This window comes from Peromyscus leucopus, chromosome 1 (genome assembly GCF_004664715.2).
Source record: "Peromyscus leucopus breed LL Stock chromosome 1, UCI_PerLeu_2.1, whole genome shotgun sequence".
NCBI classification, from domain to species: Eukaryota; Metazoa; Chordata; class Mammalia; order Rodentia; family Cricetidae; genus Peromyscus; species Peromyscus leucopus.
In genome coordinates, this window is record NC_051063.1 from 174,871,425 (window position 1) to 174,898,224 (window position 26,800).

Here is a 26,800-nt window from a genome sequence, read left to right on the forward strand (position 1 = left end):
TACAATGCAGGATCTGGGGATTGTCTCAGCATGTCAGCCTTAGCAGCAAGTGCCTTACCCACTGAGTCATGTCTTTGGCCCACCCTGGTTGTCTTATCACTTAGAGGATCACCCTATCACAGTTGAGAGCAGTAGTCTTCAAAACATAATGGCCAATTGTGATTAACTTTGAGTAGGGAACATTCTGACATTTCCCAATCTTTTTAACATTTCCTTATCAACAAGAGCTTCCTGCTGTCTCCCTCTGTCCTCTCTGTACTCTGCAAGCACAAACTCTGAGGCCCCTCTCAAGCTCTTATCTTAAGAAATTCCATCTATTTTCTCAGTTCCCCTCCTCTGACCCACCATCAACTCACAGTCACCTCACCTTTGTGTCAGGACACAGGTGTGCAGCTTTAGGCCAGATTCCCACACCCTTAATCAGGGCACATCTCCTGCAGCCCACTTTAGGACAGATGTAGCAGCTGTCTGTGCTGTGACCTGACTGCTCTCAGTTTACAACACCTGGCTCCTCCATGCTTCTTGTCACTTACACTACACTGAACTATGTCACATGGTATGAAATTCCCCATCACTGCTAAAAGGTTATAAAAGAGCAGACATTCCCTTGGTTCTGGGGATCAATAGAGGGTGTTCTCAGAAGAGGCTCCTCAACTTCCCTCCATGATCACTTACAGGGTAGCTATTTCTCATTCTCTCTCTCTCTCTCTCTAATGCTCTCTTATTTTCATTCTTATTTTAAAGCTTTTAAAAGTACTTCTTTTAGAATTTTTCTACATGCATATTTTATTTACATTACATCCTTTCCACCCAACTGTCTCCCACCCTACCTCCTCCTAGGATTTGACTCCTTCTCAACTTCATGGATATTTCTTTAATTATGATTATTATTACATATATTTGTGTATAAATCAATAAGTATATAAATGCAATCTGATGGGTCCATTTAGTGATGCCCATGTGCATACATGCTTGTGGTTGACCATGTGGGATTAGATCACTTATCTGAAGCTCTGGAGAACACTGATTCTCCCTCTCTCCAAACTCATTAATTATCTGGAACTCTTTAGGTAGGAGTGGAATCTCTTGAGATTTCCCCATGTATCCTGCTATGTCAATTGGTGTTGTTGTTTTTCAGGTCTATTTATGTAGCCATATCATTGAATTTTCTTCTGTGTACCTTCCCCACAATATATAGAAGACACAATGTCACAGTAGACATCCTTGTGTTCTGCCTCTTTCAGTATTTCAAATCCTTTTCTGAGGTGTGCCCTTGAACATCAAATGAGGGGGTTGTGTTATAGATAGATCAGGTTGATTGTGTCTCTTAGTTAGGGTTTTATTGCTGTGAAGAGACATGGAGGCCATGGAAACTCTTACTAAGGAAAACATTTAATCAGGGCTGGCTTACATTTTCAGAGGTTTAGTACATTATTTCTTAACAAAAAGCATGGTGCTATACAGGCAGGCTTGGAACTAGAGAAGGAGCTGAGATTTCCACATCTTGATCCTCATGCAGCAGAAGGAGACTGCACACAAAGCGACATGACTATGTGAATATTCAAAACCTGCCTCCACAATGACAAACTTCCTCCAATGAGTAGACAAATACCCAAACAAGGCCACACCTCCTAAAATTGCAACTCCCTAAGGGCCAAGCATCCAATGCATGAGTCTAGGGGAACATTCCTATACATACCACCTGTGGTGATATATTTTGTGGCCTAATAAAATTTACCCAGAGATCAAAGAAGCAAACAAGTCCCAGCCATCACCTCTTACATCACAAACTCCTCAGCCTGAAAGAGCCTCAGCCGATAGACCTCTAGCTGAATGAGCTTCCTCAGCAAAAAGGCTTCAGCCAAAAAGAGCCTTTAGCTGAAAGGGACACTTCTGTCAAAAAAGCCTTTAGTTCCTGTCTCCTCAAACTTTATATACCTTTCTCCACCAGGCCAGCCATCACTTCCTGGGATTAATGGTGAGTGTGCTTCCCAGCACTGGATTAAAGGTGTGTGCTATCACTGCCTGGCTCAGTTTTCTCTCCTAGACTGAGTCAACCTCATGTAGTCCAGGGCAGCTTTGAACTCACAAAGATCCAGGTGAATCACTGCCTCCTGAGCGCAAGGATTAAAGGTGTGTGTTACCACTACCTGACATCTATGTTTAATCTAGTGGCTTGTTCTGTTCTCTGATCTTCAAATAAATTTTATTAGGTACACAATATATCACTACAACCACCAAGCATTGTTCACTGCATTTGAATTCAATTTGGATTTCTTTGGTGACCTCTGCGCAAACAACAAAACAAAACAAAAGAAAACAAAAAAAAACACCCTTCGATGGGCTAGAGTGACATTTCTACATTTGTCTGTGGGAATAAGGGTGTGTATTTAGAATGAACCTAGGAATTAAACTGGTTTAGGAAAGTGGCCATTATAAGTTCTCCACTAGGATGCATAAAATTAGTACCCATGTACAGCTGATTGCATTCCAGTACCAGCTGTGATTTCTCTCCTTTTGTGCATTCTGGAGTCCATTTAGACAGCTTCTGATTACCTGCAAGAGATAACTGACACTCTCACACATTTAGGAATATCTTTTTATGCTGGCTATTGTTACCATTTGTAGGGAGCTCAACTGGGTAGGACAATTAATTGTTTTCCTCTGTTATCACCTTGCATGGAATCTTTAAGTACAATAAGGTCTAGTCCTCAGAGAGGAGGGTTCTGCATCAGATCCAGCTAGATTCTGCTGTACTCATGGATCATTTCCTTATCCAGTCATCATCAGAGGCTTCCTTTGGCAGCAGATGGGAAGAGAACAGATGCAGACACCCACAACAGATACCATTTGTGTAGGATAAAAGGAAGTACTATAAGGTATAGTCCTCAGAGAAGAGGTTTCTACCTTAGATCTACCTAGATTCTGCTGTATTTGTCTATCATTTCCTCATCCAGTCATCATCAGAGAAGCTTCCTTTGGCAGCAGATGGGAAGAGAACAGATGTAGACACCCACAACAGATACCATGTGTTTAGGGGAAAAGGTCAGCCAAAGAACACACTCTGATGCTGAAACCTGAGCCAAAAAGTTATAACAGGCCAGTGAAAGAAAAAAGAGTCAAAGAAATACACCCTGGCATGGACCAACTCAGTATGAAAACCAACCAATTCCAGAGCATAGAAACCACACCATCCTGGAGCACAAAAACCCGACCAATCTCTGAGCAAAAATTCCACTCAGTTTCTAAGGTTGTCCAAGCTCAAGGATTCCAATCCAATCAACTCCTACACTGAAAATCTTCACCCTGAAAAAAATGCTGACCCTAAAATACTGTACCTATTCAGTGTGAAGCTGCCTTTTCCCACCACAGCAGAGACAGCTACACTCCTGGATTCCTCCCTACCAATAAATCTCTTGAATGAAGTTAGGTTGAAAACTATCATTCATCTGAGTGGAGCAGGGCAGAGAAGTAACAGCTTTAGCCTGAGCAGGAGCAGAACTGCTACATTTCTGCAGGGGGGCTCCCTTAGCAGAGCAGAGCAGAACTGTAATGTCTCTTGGTGGAACAGGAACAGAATTGCTACATCTCTACAGGGAAACTGCCCTTAGCAGTGTAGAGCAAAGCAGAGCAGGCCTGTAAAGGCTCTGCTGGAGATGAGTAGAACTGCAACATTCCTTCAGGATACTGTGCCCCACTGGAACAAAGCTGCAGTTATTGCCTGGCTTCCTACCGGGATACCTTACTTACCCTTCAAAGCTGTAGGTGTTATCTGGTTTCTGACAGCCAGGAGATATTTCCGTTCAGAGCTGTAGGTATCACCTGGCTTCCAACAACCAACATACATTCCCCTTCACAGCTGTAACACTTACAGGTATTACTTTGATTCAAGTGGCCGGATAACTTCCCCTTCAGATCTGTAACACCTACAGGTATTGCCTGCCTTCTAATGGCCGGGATACATTTCCATCCAGAGCTGTAACACTTACAATGTGGACAGTCTAAATTGGAATGTCTCCATCAAATCTATATCCTGAGAGCTCCAGGAATCCCTCAGAAGAGGAGGCAGAACCAGTATAAGAGCCAGAGAACATGGAGCACCCCAGGAGGACAAGGCACTGCTAATTAACTAAGCAAGGCACATATGAACTCATTGAGAACAAATCAACATGCCCAGGACTACATGAGTCAGCAGCAGGTTCTCTGCATGTATATTATAGCTATTACCTTAGTATTTTATGAGACTCTTATGTCTGTTCTTGGGACTCTTTTGCTCCTGTTGGGTTGCAGGGTCCAACAACAATATGTTAGTTTTTGCCTCAACTTAATATTTTTTTTCATATTTTGTTTATCTCTTGAGGCATAATCTTCTCTAAGGAGATAAAGAAAAGCAGTGGAGCCTACATAGTAGGGGATATGGAGAGGAACTGGGATGTGTTGAGAGAGTGGGAACTATAAACAGTATACATTGTGTGAGAAAAGAGTATAGTCAATAAAAGGGAGATAGTTCATTCTTTTTAATTATTAAGAAATTTTCTGTTCATTTTACATACTCCACACAGGTACCCTTCTCCTCCCTCCTCCTGCCTCACCCCAACCTTCCCCCCAACTACCCCTATTTCTACCTTCTCCAAGGCAAGGAATCTAATGTGGACTCAGCAGAGCCTGGTACATTCAGTTGAGGCAGTTCCAAGGCCCTCCCCTTGACTCAAGGAGGTGTAAGGTGTCCCACCATAGGCACTGGGCTCTTCATGAGCAAACTGGAGTTGGGGAAGCAATGGAGGGTAGGTAATGGAGGATAAGACCATAAGGGAATGGGATGATTGAGCTGGAACACGGACAGAGTGGGGAGAGCAAGGAAAGATAAAATGATAGAGGGATACATCAAGGAAACAAGGTGCTAGAGAATATCCCAGGAATCTACAAGCATGACCCGGCCTTAGACTACTAAAAATAGTAGAGAAGGTGCCTAAACTGCCCTGCTCAGGTTATCAAGATGGGTGAATACCCTACCTTTCATCACATAGCCTCCATCCAGTAACTGAAGGAAGCAGATGAGAGATCCACAGCCAAGCATCAGGCTGAGCTCTGGGAGTCCACTTGAAGAGAGAGAAGAAGGATTATATGAGCAAGAGGAGTCAAGATCACGATGGGGAAATGTACAGAGACAACCAAACCAAATTAGTGGGAACTCATGAACTGTGGACCAATAGCTATTGAGCCTCCATGGGACTAGACTAGGCCCTCTGCATAGGTGAGATAGTTGCTTAGCTCGAACTGCTTAAGGGGCCCTTGGCAGTGGGACTAGGATCTGTCTCTGCTGCATGAGTGGGCTTTCTGGAGGCCAGTGCTTGTGGTGGGACACCTTACAAAAAAGGTCATTCTTCAAAGTGATTAATGGCATTGACAACATTTTATCAGATTAAATTTGTTTTTAAAAGACTAACATTAACATTAGAAATGAAATTTGAGGCCTTGCTGTCCATTATTCTGAATACTAACTTTTCCTGATTACCCAATATTGATGGGGGTAACTGTAGACTGACTTACATGAAACAGACAAATACCTAGAGATTCAGCATCTACAGAGGTGGAAGCATGGAGAAACACAAAACTGATTCCATTTCTAAGTCATAAACCTGAAACAATAAAGACCTTTGACAAATTTGAAGAATTGGTAATGATGAAAATGAAAAACCAGGGGTAGAGGTTAGGTCCAAGAAGCAGGAGCCCATGTGGAACACCACAGCCAACTCAGTACTCAGTGGGAACACTGACCACTTTCCCTTGAAGAAGAGGGTCAAAACAAAAATGCTGTGGAGGCCACTTTTTTCAGCATTCTCCTAAAAGTCCTAGACAGAGCAATTAGGCAACACAAATACATAAAATGTGGTAAGTTAATTTGTATAAAATAGATCTCCAGATGATATGAACTTATTTTTGGAAAATCATAAAGATTCTACATATGTTTCTGGAACTGGTGAATGAACACACCCACCTGAACTCTACTTCAGTAAACTATTATCTCCACAAACAATTAGATGTCCTGTTTTGTCACATGCATAGAGAAGCTGAGTAACAAGGAAGACTCAAGTGGGACCCATGTGTCTCCCTGGGAAAAAAAAGAAATAGAAAAGATTTTGTAGATGAATGAGGAGTATGTGGGGATGAGAAGAGGAGAAAACAGTTGGGGGAAGGTGAGATAGGAGGAGAGAGGACATGCAGTAATGACTGGAATAGTGGGACATTTTGGGAGCAATGTGGAAACCTACCACAGTGGAAAATCGCTTGAACCTATAAGATTGACCCTAGTAAAGACTCCTGGTAGTGAGGGATAGATAGCCTGAACCAGGCATCTTCTATAACCACAGAACACTTGTAGCAGTGGGACTGGAACACCAATCCAGCCAGAAAACATTTGATCTACAATCTGTCCTTCATGAAATATGTACTGGTGTAATAGTGGAAAAGAATTTGTGGGCCAAATCAAATGATTGGCCCAAATTAAAGCCCATGCCATGAGAGGGAAACCAGATCTGACTTTGACTGGATGGCCAGGAATCAGAGGCTAGACAGTCTAAATATTCAGAATAGAATCAAACATGACTAGAAAAACATTTCAATGAAATGATTACTAATAATATTCTGTTATACTAGTAGAACAGTGTCCAGCCTAAGAGTCATCCAAGAGGCATCATCAAGCAACTGATGAGAACAGATGCAGAGACACACAGCCAAACACTTGGCTGCACCAGAAGAACCTTAGAGAAAAGGGGAGTGGTGGATTGTAGTTACCAGAGGGAACAAGGACACCATGAAAATATCAAAGACAGAAACAATTAAGCAGGGTTTAGAAAGGAGCAAAAGACTGAAGAGATAATCACAGACCCTGTGTGGGCTTTTCCTTGGGTCTCTGCATGTATGTTATGGTAATATAGATGAGTATAGTGGTGGTAGGTAACACCTCTGACTCTTTTGCCTGCCATTTGGACCATTCCTTTCACAGCTCTGATATAAGGGATTGTGGCAAGTCTAATATAATTTGCATGCCACGTTCTATAGATATCCCTGGGAGGCCTGATCATTATTTGAAGGAAAACAGAAGAGGAATGGATCTGAGGGAGAGAGGAAGTGGGATTTAGGGAGGAGTGGGGGAGGGGAAACTGTGGTCAGGGTGTAATATATGAGAGGAAAATAAAAAAAGGAAAGAAACACAAATCATCAGGAAAAACACTCATGTGCAAGGTCCCACTGTGAATGCCACTCCCAGGATGAACACAGTATGATCTGCCCTTACATGAAGGATTTTACATCTGTGCATTAAACAAAATGTGGATCAAAGCTTTTTACAAACCGCTATATCCAGACTGAAACAGGGCAGACCCTTCTCCTGTCACTCTTCCTCACTTCACAAAGATGGCTGGTGTGCAGGCAGCATTAGGCCTAGGTGAATTAGTTAAACAGGGAGTGATTTGAGCCTATGAGAGGATGTTTTTCTCTAAGCAAAAAATGCACCATTTTCACAGCAGACTCGGAGCATCCAAAACTTTGAGGGATCCTGAAATTAGTTCTCAGAAATTCTGAGGGATCATTATATACTTGAAGCACAACCTAGGACCTTTGAATTTTTGTTTACTGTATTGATGTCTTTATTTTCCTTTTAAGTAAACCTCACTTTAATTCTTGGCCATCTTTGTACACAGGTGTATCCCAAGGTTATAGGCATGAGTCACCATGCTGGCTGTACCTAAGTAGACACTGATGAGTTTCACCATATAACTTTTCTCCATTACGTACCCCGTTGATTAAGAAATGACCAACTCCATGGTAAGATGAGAGGACAGGACACTACTCATCATGGCCAGAAGACTGGGGGACTGGTCTTTGAACTGAATCGGTTGGAAACCTCACACTTATACTCTCCAGCATTCTCTCTTTTGGCAGAATCTATTCTGAGTCCACACTTTGTCGGGGACAGAGTCATACTCTCTGTGAGCTTCAAATTCTGGTTATTGAAGATCCAACGGATAGAGATATCATTGTCACGTGAAATGCAGGAGAAGGTCACAGATTTCTGCCCTGCGATTACAGTGTCAGTGATTCGTACAGAGGGCTGTGTCACAGACTCTGTGAAGAAAGAGTGGAGGGTACTTAATGACAGGAGTCCAGGGAGCTCAACCAGGCTGACTTTAGTTCAGACTTTATAAAGCTTCCAGGGGGAGAATTAGGAGTCATTACTATAGACAGATCTTCTGTTGTAGATCTGCTGCCTAGGGAATGTGTGACCCTGATTCAGGCACTGTTTCTTGCATCTTAGTTTCCCTGTAATAGTACACACAGTGCATGATCATTGCTATGTACTTAAATAAGCTTAGTTATGAGCAATGGTCTGACCGTGGGATAGGGAGCTGCTCATATAAGCAGCATCTGCTACTATTGACCTGCAGAAGAGAATGCCCAAGGCTGGACCCCTGAGGAGAAGGAAGAATCTGGAATATCTGCCCACTCTGATTCTTCCCTCAGTGTTTGACCTTCCTCTAAAGTCTCATAAGCCCATCAGAACAATAGGCTAATGGTCCAGACACCTGTCCACTGAGCCTCAGGAGAAGGAAATGCTCAGGTGACCTACCTAACTGCAGCTGTCATGGCAGTACACAGCTGGTTCTACACTCTGTGGGATAGTCCCATGACTGGACAGTCAGTAAAGCCTTATTCCCTGTCAACTCTCACAAGAAATATAAACAAACACAAAAAAAGCTCCCCAGTGTCGCCTTATGTCCAGCCAGAGGCAAAGTTTTGGAGTCAGGGCTTCCTGTTTCTCTCTGTGAGAATCCCTTTGGCTTACTCAGCCAGGGACTGCCTGACATGCACAGATTCTTTATGGGGACGTGTGCTGGTGAGAGCTCTAGTGTCTGGGCTGCAGCTGCTATCCTAGGGCAGATTTTACCCAGTACAGATCCTCTGTTCTGCAGGTAATGAGAGGTGAGGGGTTGTGATCTATTACACTTTGTCTATCCAATGTGTGTCCTGCAGTAGTGGCCTGTACCCCAGTGTGAGCACACAATGCATTGGGGGAGATAGCAGGCACAGGGCCATCTAGTCAGTTTACTGTATGAAGCTAGATAAGCCACATCCAGTAGTTGGAGACCAAAGAGAGTCACTTACTGTTTACATGAAATTCCACCTCTGCTTTTTCAATTTCATGATGTTTTGTTGAAAAGACTAGTGTGTACTTTCCACTATCTTTCACAGTGACATCCCGGAGCATCAGGGATCCATTATTGTACAACATCCATCCTCTTTTTCTGTATGTAGGAAACCAAGAGACAGAATTCCTGCTTCTGAAGTATTGTACAATTCTAGGATTCAGGCCGATATACCAGTACAAGGCTTCCACATCTTCTGGAAGATTATGAACTTCGAAAAGAACGTTTTCCCCTTCAGTAGGATGCCAAGGCACTGGTTGGATCATGAGTGGGGAGGCAGTGAGAGGATTACAGAACACAGAAAGAGAAGCTGGGAGGAAAAGAGAAAAAAGCCATCACATTGGGATCATTGTGCTTGGTGAAAAGATGGTGATCTCCATCCTGAGCAGATGGATTTGTCCCTCAGCCTAGAGTTGCAGGTGTATGTCTGTGTGTTGGGGGTGGGGGCGGTTGGTCTAGCCCACTTAATGAAGGGCAGAAACATGACTTCCTCCTTTCCAACAGTGACCCTGAAAGTGTCATCTCCCTTGCATGGTACTGTCCCCTTTGTTATCTACATGGCTGTTCCCTCACTGCCCTCAGTCAGACACTGAACACACTCATGCACACTGGGGTTTGAGATGATGTCTCCCCTGAACTCAAAAGGCCTGGAACTTTCATGTTTTAGTTTATTCTTCAGTTTCTTTTGAGGCAACACTCAATTCCTGATCCCACCTAATAGATGCACTTGCTGCTCTGTCAAGTATCCCTTAGGTCTGGGGCTGTGTGAGGGCTGTGAGCAGTCTAATTTTCAAGGCAGGCTCAGGGCTTTAAAAGACCTGGGTACTAGGCTGGCTGGTTTTATGACAATGTGACACAGGCTACAGTCATTTTGCAAAACAAGGCCTTAGTTGAAAATGCCACCAAATTGGCCCATGGGCAAAAATACAGTAAATATTTTTTAACTCAGGATTGATGCAAAAGAATCCAAACCAATGTAGGCAGTTCAAGTCCTGGGCTACGAGTCCTGGATAATATAAGAGAGCTGACTGAGCAATTATAGAGAGCAAGTAAATAGGAAGGACTCTTCAGTGGCCTCTAGACCAGTTCCAGGATTTTATTTATGACACTCTCAATTTGGAGTTAATAAATACCCCCAGTTTGACATGGATGTCCTAAAAACATCATTCCCTACCAGCTTTGGACCTGGAAAGCATTAGAAAAATTGCTCCCCTGGATCACTTTATTCCAACCTTGGAAGAATGACAGGATTCAGTGATCCCTGGTCTAGTGCCCCAAGAGCCTGGGCTGACTCTGACATCTTAGGCTGAGTTACTTTCCATCAAGGTCTTCCCTGATGCAGGTAGAATCAGAGGATGTAAGATGATCTATGGACATTTGTCTCTACCAGTGTGTCCTGTGCTAAGTTCTCAAACTTCCTCATGGGGACACAATGCAGAGGGGAGGGAGACAGAGGCTAAGCATGACAGTCCCATGTATCTAAGCTCTACCCAGCACTAGACAATCACAGAGAATCACTTACCATCCACCTGGACTTTCACAGTTACTTCTTCTGTTTCTCGAAATGTTCTCTGAATTTGTATACAATAAGATTCTTCCTGAGTGACACCGCGAAGCAACAGGGTTCCATCGCTATACCATGTCTCTCTGCCACTGTATGCAGGGCCCAGCTCAGTTGATTTCTTGTCTACTATGTATCGGCCAACCTCAACTCTCGTGAATGAATTCATCCATTTGTACCAGATAAAGCCTACCATATTCTCCGGTGGAGTGCGAACAACTAGAAAAACGTTCCCCCCGTGAGGAACACTGGGAGGCACTGACTCAACAGTGGGCCTGGGAGAGAAGGTAAGGCGTCCACAGGTCCAAAGGATGTCTAGAAGGGAAGAGAGAGATCCATCTAAATAGAAACTTTTGTATTTGACTGACATGGGCCCCTGTGTCCTGAGCACCTGTGTCAACTGCTCATCCTAGGTGTGGGAGTGTCTCCCTGTCCCACCTGGTGGCGGTCATCATATGACCCCCATGTTCAGAGTGCCCACACTTGTCATTTCCACTCAGTTGTGCTCTCTCCTCAGTTGTCAACATGGCCCTGTCTCACTGCCATCGAAACCCTGCTCACATTTACAGTGTTGGTGTTGGGGTGATGCCTGCCGGACCTCTTCCCTTACATACCCCACATCTTCACTCTCTGACTTTGTTGTCACTGTTATTCTGTTCCTCTTGGGCTTTCAATCAACACCTGACTTCTCCTTCTAGCTTGGTTTTTTCAAGTCCATGAAGACTGGGGCATCAAAAAAAACCTTTATTTGTCTTATTTTAAAAAAAAATTACTGCATGGACATAAACTTGGATATCTGTAGAGAATGAATGAATGAAAAAATGAATGAATGATGTTCTAGAACCCTGTATGCCCATGAATTTATTTAATAATTCATAGGCTATGGTATACAGTATTGAATCAATCCATTTCCTTTTATTTTTTAACTAGTTCACATATTATATCTGTATGTGAGTTTGTATCAGGACCAGTCTCAGCATGGGTGGGTGGGTGCAGGACACAGCACTTGAGTGGAGGTCTAAGGACAACTTGGTTCATGGGCATCAGCTTGTCAGAAAAAGAAGCAAATGCCTATATACATTGGCCCATGTCACTGGTCCACACCAGTTTGATATTTTTATTTATGACATCAATCTGAGAATATTCTTCTTCAGAATATTGGGGCCATGCCTATTAATTTGGTGTAAGAACAATGTCTCTCCCACCCTTGCCTTTTACTGTTCTCCCTTACTGTTTAATGTTAATGTTGCTGAGCCTCTGGATTGCCCTGTCTTCTCCCCTACAAACATTGAAACTCTTCTTACGTCCTTGTCCCTCTTAGGAGACTCCAGACAGTAGGTCAGTCCTCTCCTCTCACACACAGTCAACTCTTGGTCTCCTCGCCTGTGAACAGGAGCCCATGAAAGGAGATACATCCTTTGCAGAAGGAAACAGAGAGCGTTTCTGTGGTGTCTGTAGGCTGATCTGTCTTCCCTCTGTGGCACATCTACTCCAGCACAGCTCCCAAGCTCTGCTGTCCTTCCCCCATCTGAGCTGAGCCTCTTCCCAGGAAGGAGCACCTCCCAGAGTGCCAGGGGCTGTGGGCGGGGCTGCGTTCCAAACACTGCTCTGCCCCCTCCACCCTCGGTGCTGCCTGGTGTCCTCTCCCCTTCTCTCCTTATGCTTCTGTCCCCAGAACACACACTGAGAGACAAGTGTAATGACCTTCCCTGTGACATGTTAGAATAACATCTGACCCTGGGGCTGCACCCTGCTGTGTCTTAGCCTTGGTCTCTAGTCACCAAAGGGAAAATCTGCACACCTGTGTGACACAGAAACCCAGCTGGGCACCCAGTCTGCCCTGTGTTCTCAGTCCTCAGCAAACATGGAATTTGCTCTTAGCAGAAAGTGACAGAGATATCTGTGAGGCCTCAAAAGGGACCAGATGAGTGATGTGTGGGGAAGAGAACAAATCTGTTCTCAATGGAGCCATCAAAGTTCTGACCCAGGATGTGTCAGGAATCTCACATCCAGGATGTATGGGAGGAGGTGATCTGATTCGTGGACAAAGGCTGTGAGCTCCTTTGTCCCAGGCAAGATTTCAAGACCATGCTCCCATTTCCTGTTTGCTGAACTCTGCAATGGGTCTGCCCATGAGCATCATGGTCTTTCTGAGATAATTTGGACCTCTGTTTAACTGATTCCCCTTGGATATTGTATATTTCCCAAAGGAAACACATAAAGGGGAAAATGGAACATGATCACCTGGCAGTGTAGCAGACACATTAAGAAGCCAGGAGGTCTGAGAATGCTGGGTCCATAATTGCCAGGTCTGAAAAAAAGAGGGTGGAACCAGGCTACTGAATAATGTCCTGATTCAGGAAAATTCTTTTCCACTAGTTTATTGAGTGTCCTGATGCCTCCTGTGGTGATCACTAGAGCAACTGCAGTTCATGTCTGGGGTGCTGTCAGATCAGCAAGGCCTATAGCCATTTACCTACAGGAGACAATTCCCGAGCTGGACCCCAGAGGACACTTGTCAAAAGGACCTGTTTCCTCTCTCCCTGTCCTTGGTTGCCCTGACCTTCCTGTGAAGTCTCATAAGCCCATCAGAACATAAAGTAATGGCCTGGGCACCTGCCTGGCTAAGCTCTCCCTGTTCAGTCTCTGGAGAAGATGTCCAGGGGAACTAGACTAACTATATCTCTCATGACAGTGCACTGGCTGGTTCCAAAGATGCAGGACTTGGACTACTAAAAAGCATTGTTACCTGCCATCAGGAGATCAAAATCCAACATTTGTGAAATGCTTCTCAGAGCTACCTGGAGCTGAGTCTGGAACAGAGTTCTGGAACCATGGCAACTTTGTTCTCACAACTCTGTGAGGACCTCAAATTTTCCTCTACCATGTCCAATGTTGATTCCATCAGGGTCTTTCTCAAGGACACATTCCTATGAGAACCCCAAGACTCTAGACAGAGGCTGTTTTCCGGGCTGAGTTACCCATCGTCCAGTAAGCTGTCTGTAAAGTGAAGTCAAATGAAGGACTATGATCCATTACCATATATTATTCTACACCATGTGTGTCCTGCACTTAATACTAAAACCCCAACATGGGGATGCAATGCAGAGGGGAGGAAGGCACAGGACACTCGACTGTGTGTGTCCAATGGAATCAATGCCACCCAGAGCCCAGAATTCACAAAGAATTACTTACTCTTCACGTAGACGTATGTGCCTATTTGTGACACAGTATCTGTGTGTCTATGAAAAGCTAGTAGAGAATAGAATCCTGTGTCCTTCTGGTTGACATTTTGGATGAACATGGATCCATTGCCATACACTGTCTCTCTACCACTGTGAAAACGCCCTGGCACACTTAAATTTATGTTTGGTATATATACTATGATTGCATCATTCATGCTGGTTCTCCCTTTGATCCAGGCAAAGGATAGAAGATTCTTTGGCAGATTGCGGACAAGGAAAAGGATGCTGTCTCCGTTGGCCACATAGAGTGGGACAGTTTGCACAGCAAAACGATCAGTGGTGGAAAGGTGCCAGCAGGTTAAAATGGAGGCTAGAAGGGAACAGAGAGAAAGCATCAATATTGAGCAGATGTGATCATCACTCTGCTTAGGTGTGTGGATAGTGGTGTGACTACACTTGGTAGACATGAGCAACATGACTTCCATTCCTTCAGAACCTCTGACTGTGTTATTAACTCTCTTAGGAATCCTCTGCTCAGGTGTCTGCCTATATGCCCCTCACTGGGGTGAGTAGCAATGCATCTCTGAACTCCTGCCCTGGAGAGTCCTCACTTTCTGTTGTTTTTCTCTCTTCCTATTGTGATTCCAGTCAACCCATGACTTCATCTTGCAGATGAGCTGACATCAGGTCTGCTAGAACACGGACATTGTGAGGACGTGTATTAGTCCAGTTAATTTCCTAGAAAAGATTCAAATAAGAATGGATAAAGGAAAAGAGATGGAAAGAAGGAAGGAAGGAAAGAAGGGAGGGAGGAAGGAAGGAAGGAAGGAAGGAAGGAAGGGGAGAAAGAAAGAAAGAAGGAAGGAAGGAAGGAAGGAAGGAAGGAAGGAAATAGGAATGTTTCCCCATGAGATTATCTACATAGTTCCCAAGTTTTGAGTTAATGACAATAATTATATTACACTGTGATTTAAGTTATCTTAGATTTACTCATGTATTGTACATGTATATATCTCAAGGCAGGTATCTCAATGTGTGCATGTGAAGGTGTGTGCCACAAATCTGTGTGGACGGAAATGTCTCAGTCATATGTTGGTGTATGTCACATCACCTGTGTGGCCTGAGGGGTCTCAGTTCACTCAAGTGCAGGTGCATACCACAGCACCTGTGTGGAGGGCAGAGAAGAGCCTACAGGAGTCTGTTCTCTCCATCTGCCCTGTGGGAGCTAAGTATTAAATTCAGGTTTTCATGTCTCCACACACTGAGCCATTTCAAAGACCCATTCCATCTTGATTTCTATTTGGAGTCACCCAGTCACAGTTTGGGACAACAATCTTCAGAACATTGCAGCCAATGTACTGACTATGGACACCAAGTGTTTGAAGTTTTTCTCTTCTCCTCATCACCTCCTACTGCTGAGAATCTCAGGCTGCTGAGCCTCTGTCCCTCACTGTACCTTCTGCCCCGTGACTGCAAACAGAAACCTCAAATCTCCTCTCAGGCTCCTGTCCTCTTTAGGACACTCTAGCCTGCCTCCTGTTTTCTTTCCACCCACACAGTCAGAGAGTGGGCACACTTACCTGTGAACAGGAGCCCTTGCCAGGGGGTGCATCCCTTGCAGGGAATCATAGAGGACACCTCCATCTTTCTTCTCACTGTGCTGTCCTCCCTCTGAGGAGAAGAGATACAGCTCTAGCAAGGTGCTCAGGCTTTGCTGTCCTTGTTTCCTTTGAGATGAGTTTCCTCTCCAACTGGAGAACTTCCCAGAACCCAATGGACTGTTGGTGGTGGGATCTGTGTCCAAGGCACTGCTCAATCACTTCCACTCAGTGCTGTCCCGCATCCCTCTCAACTTCCCTTTATGTTTCTCCTCCAATAAACATATTGAGCAACAAGGCTGATAAGCATCCCCATGCCCTCAGAGAAAAATGGCTCATCCCAGGGCTGAAACTTGTTGTGTCTTGCCTTGGGTGTGTCAGCACCAGAGGGAGCCTCCATCCTGCCTACGTGTCTTTGTGACACAGACACCCAGCTGAACACACAGTCTGCTCTGTGTCCTCAATGGTTTCAGAAAATGGTATTTTTTTAATCCTAGGAAGAAAGTGACAGAGATGTCTCTGAAGGCTAGAAAGAGACCAGCTGAATGATAACTAGGGATGAAGATGAATCTTTTATCACTAATGTCACCAGCCAAAGTTCTGAACTAGAAGCAGTCCAGGAGCACTTGTGTGAGGAGTCCTCAGGGGAAGAGGTGACCAATTGTCTTTGAAAGGACTGAAGGCTCCATCTTATTATAAAGGGTTTCAAGTCTACATTCCTGCAATTTGTGTTGGCTGAACCGTGTGTCTATGTCCTCCCTGATCTTCCTGGGTCACCTTTCACCTTTGCTTATGTGATTCCCTGGTGGTAATTCTGTCTTCCCCTATGAGAGATGCCAGGATAGAGGGGGTTGTTCATGTTTTCCATGCAGAAAGGTGTTTTCAGAAAGAGCAAGCAGCCAGTAGGTGTGATAAGAGGCTAGAGGGAGCTCTGGGTTAGTAGGGACTGGGAAGAAAACAAGTCTGCTAGACAAGATCATGCCTTGCTCAGGGAAGCAATTTTCTGACAGTGAATTGGGCCCTGATATCACCCCTTGGAGAGCACTGGGAGAACTGCAATCTCATGTCTAGGCTTAAGGAAGGCAAGGTCAACAAGTCAACTGTGATCTGCCCTGATACCTTCAACACAGGTGGGATTCAGGGTCTGTCATTCTGCTCACTGTAGTCTCCAGAATTACTAATACCAACTAGGGTAGGATAGGTCTAAGCAGGGTTCCAGATTTGTCCTAGGAAGCCCAGAACTGAAGTTGGAAGCAATGTTATCCAGAGGATGCGCATCCTCAGGAGAAGTATTGTGGTCAGAAAATGTCAAAGTAAAATCCTTGGACATTTCTCTTCAGACTAAAAAGAGAGGACACAGCTGGGCATGGTGGTCCTTGTATGTACTAACAGCTCTTGGGAGGTAGACGCAGGCAGATCTCTATGAATTCAAAGCCAGCCTAGTCTACTAAGCAAGTTCCAGGACAAATAGAGCTATTAGACAGAGGAACTTAATCTTGAATAAAAGGAGAGGATATTAATGTAGAGGCTGCACATGAATATCCTGGCCCATCACTGGTATCTAAATCCTTCCTTCTCTTTACCCACAAGGTTCCTTCACAAGTCTGCTCTTGAGTACAGGGACATTGATTTAAATGGATGCACCATCTGCTCTTCCTGGTACACTTATCTATGTTTCTTTCTCTCATTTGATTTTTAAAAAATGCACTGGGCAAAATCAGCTTAGGGGAGAGTAAGGGTCCATTTCCTTCTGGGGCTGTGTCATAGTGTAGCACTGAAGGAAATCAAGGAGTAAACATGCTGCTTGCTGGCTCATTCACTGGCTCACTACATGGCTCATGCTTAGCTTTCTATCTCTTACAACCAAGGATCATCTGCCTAGGGATGGTGTGGCACACAATTGCATGGGCCCTCATGCACTAACTAAGGCAATCCCTCACAGTCATGTCCACAGCCAGACCTGATAAAGACTCTGTTGACACTCTTTTCCCTCAGGCAATGGTGGACTATATGAAGGTGATAGTTAATGCTAACAAGTATACTGTTTCCAGGTGCTAAGTCCTCCTCCTCCACAGGAAGATTTCAAAGTGAGTCCCCCATTCTCCAAGGGAGTATCCCTCTTTCTTTGCTGAGGTCATCACATGTCCTTGTGTCCACGGCCCCACACAGCTGGATCCTCAGAGCCAGGGCCCAACTCAAGGACCTATATCCTAGGTTTCACTTTTCCCACTTACCAGATCCTGAGCCCAATGACACTGTGATGTCCACCACAGAAATTGTGAAGAAGTGAAACAATATCATCAAAATTTGAGTTTCTTACAGTCATTAGTTGGACACTCCCACAATTTTTGTGATACCTTTACCACAGCACATCTTATCGAAATGCGAATTGTAGTTCAAAATTATTGTGGCTATGTTGGTGTCCCAATCACTCCATTCTATATCCCCATTATTAGTAGTTTTAGCTAGGATCACCTTCCTAGATTCCTTGGAATTTCAGTTACACTAGATTTCTAACTCCTCTCAGAAATATCACCAGATTTCAGTTGTCTCTCCCAGTATTTTCTCTACCTCTCTCCGTCATTCCCTCACAAGAGCCCTCCTGTCCCAATCTCCACACCCCCACCCAGATTCCAGCCACTTTTCACCAATAATGTCTATTTTATTTCCACTTCATAGGTGTGGCCTTGTTGGAGGAGGTGTGGTCTTGTTTGAGAAAGTGTGTCACTGTGGAGAGGGGCTTTGAAGTCTCATATATGCTCAAGCAACACCCAGTGAGAAAGACCATTTCCTGTTGCTTCTACATCAAAATATAAGGATTCTCAACTCTTGTTCCAGAACCATAATGAAACCACGATGTACGTTGATGATAATGGACTAAACCTCTGACAATGTAAGCCACCTAATAAAATGTTTTTCCTCTATAATAGTTGCCATGGTCAAGTTTTCTTTTCCCAAAAATAAAAACCTAGTTAACACAGGTATGTCCCTTGTATCCCTGATCTCTTCAAGACTTTTATCATGAAGGGGTATTGGATTTTATCAAAATCATTTTCAGTATCTAATAAGATGATCGTGTGTTTTCTTGTCTTTCAGTGTGTTTGTGTAGTAGGTCACATTGACAGATTTTTGTATGCTCAACCATCCTTGCATTTCTATAATGAAGCCCAGTATATCATTTCCAATGACATTTTTAATGTGTTCTTGGATGTGGTTTGCAGGTATTAGATTAAGTATTTTTGAATCCATGTTCATGATCGAGATTGGTCTGTAATTCTCTTTATTTGTTGAGTGTTTTTGTAGTTTGGGTATCAGAGTGACTGTGGCCTCATAAAATGAATGTGACAATGTTCCTTCTGTTTCTATTTTGTGGAATAATTTAAGGAGCAATCATCTTAGCCCTTTGAAATTGGTAGAATTCTGTGCTAAAACCATCTGGCTCTGGGCTTTTTCTTCAGTTGGGAGAATTTTAATGAGTGCTTCCATTCCTGGGAGAATATAACTATATTTGAATTGTTTACTTGATCTTGATTTAACTTTGGTAAGCACTATATATTGAAAAAATGTCCATTTCTTTTAGATTTTTCCAATTTTGCAGTTCAGGTTTTTGAAGTATGACCTAATGATTCTTTGTGTTTCTTCACTATCTGTTGTTATATCACCATTTTTATTTTGCTTATGTTAAATTCAATATTGTTTCCTTGCCTTTTAGTTAGGATAGATAAGGGTTTGTGTAGGGTAAAAAAGCCAACCAAAGAAACACAACCTGACCCTGAAACCAGAGCCAAAGTAACACACTCTGCCCTGACCAACAAAGCACGAAAACCAAGCAATACTTGAGCATGAAATCTAAGAGTTTCTAAGCTCAGGGATTGAAATCTGTCCAATTCCAACCTTAAAATTCTTCACCTGGAAAAACTAGGCCACTAAAACATCCTATATAGGCTCTGTAACTGTTTAGTTTAAATCTGCCTTTTTCTACCCTGGCAGAGGCAGCCACCCTCTGCGATTTCTTTCTCCCAACAATTCTCTTGAAGAAAGCTTGAGTAACATCCTTTTTCACCCCAGTAGAGTGGGGCAGAGAATTAATAACTTACACTGGAGCAGAACAGAGCTGCAATTACTCTTGCCAGAGAGGAGCAAAACTGCTACATTTCTGTGTGGAAAGTCTCTTAGCAGAGAAGAGAGGAGCTCTTCGAACTCTCACCTGAGGGGTTTAGAACTGATACATTCCTACAGCGAAACCAACCTCCACTGGAAAAGAGCTGTGGACACTGCCTAGCATCCAGTGGCTAAACTGTGTTTCCCTCATTGAACCTTGCCAAAATTAACCACATATTTGATCACAAAAGCAAGTCTCAACAGTTACAAGAAAATTGAAAAAAAAATATGGAACCACTCTCTACTGGTATATGACACTTACAGTTTGTCTCTCTTGTTGATTTTCTCAAAGAAACAACTCTTGGCTTCATTGGTTCTTTGAATTGTTACCTTTGTTTCTATTTTATTGATTTCACCCCTCATTTGATTATTTCCCGCTGTCCTCTGCTCCTCAGGGTTATATTTGCTTACTTTTGTCCTAGAGCTATGAGGTGTGCTGTTCAGTCTCTAGTTTGAGCTCTCTCTAATTTCTGTATGAAAACATTTAATGCAATGAACTTTCCTGTTAGCACTGCTTTCATTGTGTGCTATGACTTTGGGTATTCTGTACATTGATTTTTACTAAATTCTAGGAAGTCTGATTTCTTTCTTCATTTCTTCTTTGACTCAGTGGTAAGTCAGTAGAGAGTTGTGTACCATTCCCAGGACTACGTAGGCTTTCTGTTGACATTAAAATCCAGATTTAACCTATGGCAATCTGAAAAGATACATGAAATTTTTTTCAATTGTCTTGTATTTGAGGAGACTTGCTTTTGTGATCAAGTATGTAGTCAGTTCTGGGAAGGGTCAATTATGTGCCGAGAAGGAGTTATATTCTTTTGTGACTTGCTGAAATGTTCTGTCCATATTTTAGGTTCATTTGAACCAAAACTTCTGTTAGTTACATTATTTCTCTGTTTAGTTTCTGACTGGGCAACCTGTCTATGGGTGAGAGTGTGGCACTCAAGTCTCACACTATTAGTGTGTGGTCTTCACTATTTGATTTGAGTTTAGTAATGTTTCTTTTACAAATGTGGATGCCTTGCATTTTGGGTATAGATGATCAGAATTGAGATGTCTTCCTGGTAGATATTTCCTTGAATGCTTATGAAATGACATTAATTTTGTTTGATTAATTTAGTTTTGAAGTTTGTTTTGCTAGATATTACTAAAGCTGCACCAGAATGCTTCTTAGGTAAATTTGATTGGAAATTTTTTCCCAACCATTTACTCTGAGACACTGTCTATCATGGATTTTGATGTGTGTTTCTTATATGCAGCAGAAGGATTCATGCTGTTTTTGCAACCATTTTTTTTATCCTGTATCTTTTTATTGGTGAATTGAGTCCATTTATATAGAGATATTAATGACCAGTAATTGTTTAATCCTGTTATTTTGTTGTAGATTGTGGTGCTGATAGTGTGTGTGTGTGTGTGTGTGTGTGTGTGTGTGTGTGAATGTGTGTGCGTGCGTGCGTGCGTGGACTTGCATCCTGGATTTTTGTGTTACTTTTTTAGATTTAACATTTTCTTTAACTAATAAATTTAAGTGTTCTATAATAATCTTCAATGCCTGAAATACTCTCTTCCATCTGTTGTATTCTGATGATGATGTTTACATCTGTAGTTCCTGTTTGCTTACTCAGATATTCCATTTCCACAGTTCTCACAGCTTCTGTTTCCTTTGTTGCTTCTATTTCATGTTTCAGGTATTGAATAATTTCCTTCACCACGTTGTTTGTTCTTTCTTGGCATTATTAAGGAATTTATATATTTCCTATGATTACAATCACCTTTTCCTCAATTTTTTAAGTGTGTTTTTCATTCTTTTTAAAGGAACACTATCATCTTCTTAAAGTTGTTTTTAAGATCATTTTCTTGTGCTTTGACAGAATTGGAATATATAGGTCTTGCTATCATAGAATAGCTGGGTTCTAGAGGTGACATATATCCTGAGTGTTGTTCATTGTATTCCTGCACTAATGTTCAGGCATCTGGGTTTGAGATAATTAGGCATAGGACTTTATTTCTATTTGTTTTTCTATAAAAAAGGTTTTTCTTTGTAGTATTGGTTTTTGCTCCTTGATTTCTGTTTTCTCCTTGGTCTTCTGGTCTTTGCAGCCTAGATTTCTGGTGGCCAGCATGACCACTGATCTAGTAGGGAGCCTCTGTCCAAGTTGAAAGATGGATGATTAGCTTGGTGTTTAGTGAAGCAGGGGTGTCTCTGTCCTTCTGACTGGTGTGGCCTATATCTGTTTTTTAGATTGGTGTGGACTGTACATCAATATCAGAATTCAGCAAGAATTGAGGACAGAAACAGAAATTAAGGTGGGTGATGAGCTGGGAAACATTGGGTTGTGGGATGGGACTTTGGGAACAGAAGCTAGGGAGTGGGGCAGTTCATTAGACAGATGGGTCACTCATTTATTCATCTGATTGGTGTAGCCTGTGCTTCAAGACTCTGTTCCCCCACCCAAAGATGACTTTGGGCTAAATCAAGGTGACACCAAATTCCAACTAGGACACTGTTTTAATCTGTTACATGCTCATCCTCTACAGAGAGAATCCATATGAAGTTCTCCATTCTCCAAGTGAGCCTCTGATTCTGTTTGTTGTGGTCATCACAAGTGTTTCTGTCCACTCAGGGTACAGGTCAAGAACATCTTCCCTGAGCCTCACTTTTCCCACTTCCCATATCCTGAGCTCAGGGATAATGTTATGTCCACCACAGACACTATGAATAGTTAATAAATCAGCACCATCAAAACAGAAGTTTTATCTTGACTCAGGAGAGACCCCCCAGGCATGTTCATCACCTGTCTCTTTGCATTCATTGGAATCAGACCAAAAGCCAATTAATAGCTAGAAACGACAGGAGCTGGGAACATTAGGATTAAAGGAACATGAGCATGGTTCAAAGCTTTGGGTAATCCTTCTGGGTCATGGCAATCATAAAAGCAAATGTATGGGATAGAAATATTTGAGTTAACTATAGGAAAATCTACTTGACTATAAGGTCAAGTATACAAAGAGACCAATTGCTCACTGCCTGGAAAGTTCTTCACTCCTGGGGAAATACCCCCTTCACATTCCAATACCATTCCAAGGTGATCCAAGAGAAATCAGAGATGCAAGGAGGGGAGGAAAAATCATAGCTGGAATGTCATGAGAAAACTGGGATTTGTTCATGCCTGTGACACAGGCTGAGAATTATTTTCTGTATCTATCCATAAAACCAAGGCCTGACCCCAAAGCTTGATGTCATTTAAAGGATCCACTTCAAAGATTCATAATTCTCTTCATGTAGGTCCTACAGACACAAACATTCTAGTTCTCCACAGGGGATACATAGGATATGCAATTATTAATAGCGATGTTGGGGAGAAAGTACTCTTGGCAGGATATCTGGGGTTTTCCTTTGATAAGCCTGTAGCACAGTGTAGGTGGGTGAAAGGCAACATTTGAGGGGAAGTTGAGGGTTGACTCTGGATGCAAATGAATATATCTAAGAGGGATATGACCAGGTTGTCTGAACCATCAGGAGCAAACAGAATAAAGCACATGTGGAGTCAGCAGTGGGAAAGGGAAATCCTCTTCTGTAGAAGGTTATAGTGTCTGGACAGTAACATTGGTTGAGCACTGCACACCCAGCCCCAATGTAGATGAGTAAACAAGTATTGATGGAGCATGCATAAGACCTGATATATCTCCAGATACATAACACAGCCCTAGTACAATATCATGTGTCCACTGAGTCTGAGTCTGAGATGTCCATGTCTCTATCATCCTGAGCCCCTCTAGGTAGGATACATTCATCAAAGGCCCGGCCAGCCTAGGTGTCTTTGTGGTGAATCTCTATCATGAACTCAAGAGGGATCAGGTATCCTGGTTCTAGCTATGTACATTTAGGCAGTTGTAGCCATGGTGAAAAAAATTAATCACAGCTAATATTCAGGTTAAATGGGTCTCTTTGGCACTCACTACGCTGCATGTTTTATACCTTGAGAGTTCTGCATCACTCATGACATTTCATAAAATGAGAGTCCAATTTCCCCTTGGCAGCTCAGACTATCACCTTCTGAGAGACTTTGACCTTTTTTTCCTCAACAGGTATATTGTATTCTAACTCTCATGTTCATGTTATAAGGCTACCATCTTCACCCTCCATGGGGCTACAATTGTTCCTTGTGATGGTGAACTTGGGTAGCAGTTCTGTGCAAACAACAGAGAGAAGTTTCCCCTTGTGGGAACTCTGACCCTACCAAAGGACTCTTTCAACTAGTGTTGTTCATTCTAACATCGACTGCCAATCCATGTCTTTACGAACTAGGTAGATGGTGACTCACAATCAGATGATGAAGGAAGTGAGTAATCAGAGGTGGTGGGTCTCATGTGCTGTGTGGGAGAAACACTATTGCCATGTGTGAGCTGAGCAGCAGAGCTTGATGGTACAGACCTAGGATCTGGAGTCAGATGCCCATTGTCTCTCCTGGTCCTCACTGACCCACTCCTGTCTGCCACCTGAGGGTGCTCTGTCCCTCCTGCTGTACTGATGTCCACTGCAGAGCCTGGGGCAGTGCCCTCTGAGGCACTGATGTTCAAGAAGCCTACATGATAGAACTACATGGCCAGAGAGAGAAGAGGAAGACAAGTGATTCTGTAGAGGAGCAGTGGGTTGTATCCTCGCCATGAGGCCACAGCAGGCAAAGGTGTCTGGGAAGGTGTTCATTCAGTGAGACTACAGCAGTAGCACACTCTGCCAGTTGCAGACCAAGGTCTCCATGGAGCTAGAGAACAAGATTGATAAATAGCAGTTTGAAAACACAATTTGAACTCTAAATAACCTTTATACAGAAGCAGAGAAACTTGGAGGCCAGTCATAACTTGAAGGCTGTTTGGCTTGTTTAACAGTGTATACCATGTTTTTATGCATGGAAACTCATTAAGAGAAGGTCTTGAAGAAATTCTCCAAATACATTCAAGAACAGAATGAGAAGATATATGCTCCCTAAGGCCTCCTCCTAACAGACCCCATTGAGAGATAACTTAGAGTTTTTAGATTGAAATCACCATCTATGAAGAGAGAGGTGTGACAGTGTAAGATAAACCATAGAATTAAATATCCCGCCTCCAGCAGGGACCTTCATCTATCCACTGGCGAATGGCCCTACCTCCTCTACAGAGTGTAATTCTTTTGTATCTGCTGCCAGAGCCACAGTGCCACACCTGGAGTGACCTCTCATCACTCAGCATCTACTTCGTGTCTCCCAGTTGTGTAGACTCTGTAATCTTTTGATTCATTTCCAAGAAAATACAAAGAAACATTTCACATTTTAAAATTCAAAGCCATTTAAACCATATGCTGTTGGTCAGCCTAAGACAAAGTCTTTTTCTTACCTAATACCAGTATCATTGGTTCTAGCCAGTTCCTTAGGTGGCTTTATTATTCAACAAGTCATGTCTTAGCACAGTTATTCCCCCAGATTGGTGACAGGTTTTGTCACACCTGTGCTTTGGCTAATGCACCACTCAGATCTCCCAAAACTCCCAGTCTTGATGTGAATCCGATCTTAAAAATGATTTCTGCTGCTTAATTCCAGAAACTGGAGAAAATAATATATGTTATTTGTTTAGTGTTGCAGGTATTATTAAGGCAGTATTAAATGAAATTCAGGTTATTTCTTTGAAAATATTTTATGTTAATGTGCATTACCTCGAAATGTTGGGAAGATGTTGTGTGTGCTGCTTGTTCATTACACATATAAGTAAGCACAATAGGTAGATGCCCAGCCATCAGATATGCCTGTCCCTGCTCTGCCCGAAGTGTGTAATAAGCAATTGTCCTAATAAACAATGATATTTAACTCTAGTTTTGTTACAAATATAACTTAGGAGAAGAAGTTGATAGGAATTATACTGTATGTTGCTAATCTGTTACCTACTCATGAACTCTGATTCATAGCCTCCTCACATACAGTATTCAGTGCACAGAAATCTTTGGATTGACTTAGTAAGTTTCAGCTTCCACATTAAACTTGCAAGTTCAAGTCAATTTCCCCAGCTCTTCTTTATCTCTATACTCATAGTATTGGAAATCTTACGTTCTTTCTTTCATGAGTTCGAGAGCACTATATTTGGGAGAAAGTTAAGAAATCTAAAAAAGGAGTGAAGCAGGTATTGTAGAGGTATTGTAGGTGCTAATACTGGATTTCATTTTTCAGATTTAATTTGTATTCTGGGCCTTGTAGTTTTCACTAAACCCCATAGAGTTATGTATTAAATTAGATGTATGAACCTCATATGTTCCTTTAAAGCCTATACTAGTCTGTCTGCCTTTTAAACTTGTTGCAATAACTTTGCTGAAATACTAACACTTAGTAACAATTTTCTTAAATAAAAAAGTCCTATAGATTGCACAGAATAAGATTTCTCACTGAGCTTTCCTGAGAATCTCTCACAGGCTGCCGTCACGACTTAATATGTGCAGAGACATCTCACACATGAGACCAGGGGTGGGCCTGTCATTGATCTAACTAGCCAGGTCTTTGATGATGACTGAGATGAGACATGAGTCCCCAAAAGCCAAATGATGAGTCTCAGAATGATCTAAGAGAGGGAAGAATATGGAGTATAGGTCAGCTTGAAACAAACCACTGTCTTGCCTATAATGCTCTCTCTTACAAAATTAAGGACGATAGAGAGATATTTCCTGAAATTAAGGTGGATATTTTCTTCCTTCCTTTCATTATTCCTTCATATCTTTCCTTCTTTCTCTCTTCCTTTAATTCTTTTTTTCTCAGGGTGTAAAGAGTCATTTTACTGCATGTATATCTGTGCAAGATAAGTGTGCCTGGGAACTGGCCAAAAAAGGGAATTGGATCCCCTGGAAATAGGATTACAGACTGGTTATGAGCTGCCATGCCTGTACTGGAAAAAGAACATGTGATCTCTACAAGAGCAAGCAGTCCTCTTAACCACTGAACCATCTCTCCAACACACCCAGGTAGATGTTTTCAGAAGCAGATCTGACTGAAAGAAGGTAGTGAGTAAGAACTAGCTGGAACTCTGGCTGGAAGGGACAAGTGTGTTTGGCAGATCTGGGCTAGGGAT

The 26,800-nt window shown here is 42.7% G+C and overlaps 2 protein-coding genes and 1 pseudogene across 3 annotated transcripts in view; 2 read left to right on the forward strand and 1 right to left on the reverse strand.

The window, feature by feature from the left end:
• Window positions 1-26,800, forward strand: part of LOC114685891 (pregnancy-specific glycoprotein 22-like) — a 577,069-nt gene that overhangs the window by 477,018 nt on the left and 73,251 nt on the right. Inside the window, exon 5 of the mRNA XM_037201885.1 lies at window positions 22,287-22,307. Within this exon, the coding sequence (XP_037057780.1) occupies window positions 22,287-22,307 (21 nt within the window). The remainder of the gene's footprint in view (window positions 1-22,286; window positions 22,308-26,800) is intronic.
• Window positions 7,164-26,800, reverse strand: part of LOC119087225 (pregnancy-specific glycoprotein 22-like) — a 39,753-nt gene continuing 20,116 nt past the window's right edge. The window contains exons 1-5 of one of the 2 annotated variants that reach the window (XM_037201928.1): window positions 15,533-15,786; window positions 13,963-14,322; window positions 10,729-11,082; window positions 9,166-9,516; window positions 7,164-8,127 (exon numbers count right to left, since the gene is read on the reverse strand). In XM_037201928.1, coding sequence (XP_037057823.1) covers window positions 7,856-8,127; window positions 9,166-9,516; window positions 10,729-11,082; window positions 13,963-14,322; window positions 15,533-15,596 — 1,401 coding nt within the window. In that variant the 5' untranslated portion in view covers window positions 15,597-15,786 and the 3' untranslated portion in view covers window positions 7,164-7,855. Of the gene's footprint in view, window positions 8,128-9,165; window positions 9,517-10,728; window positions 11,083-13,962; window positions 14,323-15,532; window positions 15,787-26,800 lie in introns of those variants that run through there. The other variant, XM_037201924.1, reaches the window with a different exon arrangement.
• On the forward strand, window positions 24,379-24,783 carry LOC114685888 (annotated as a pseudogene).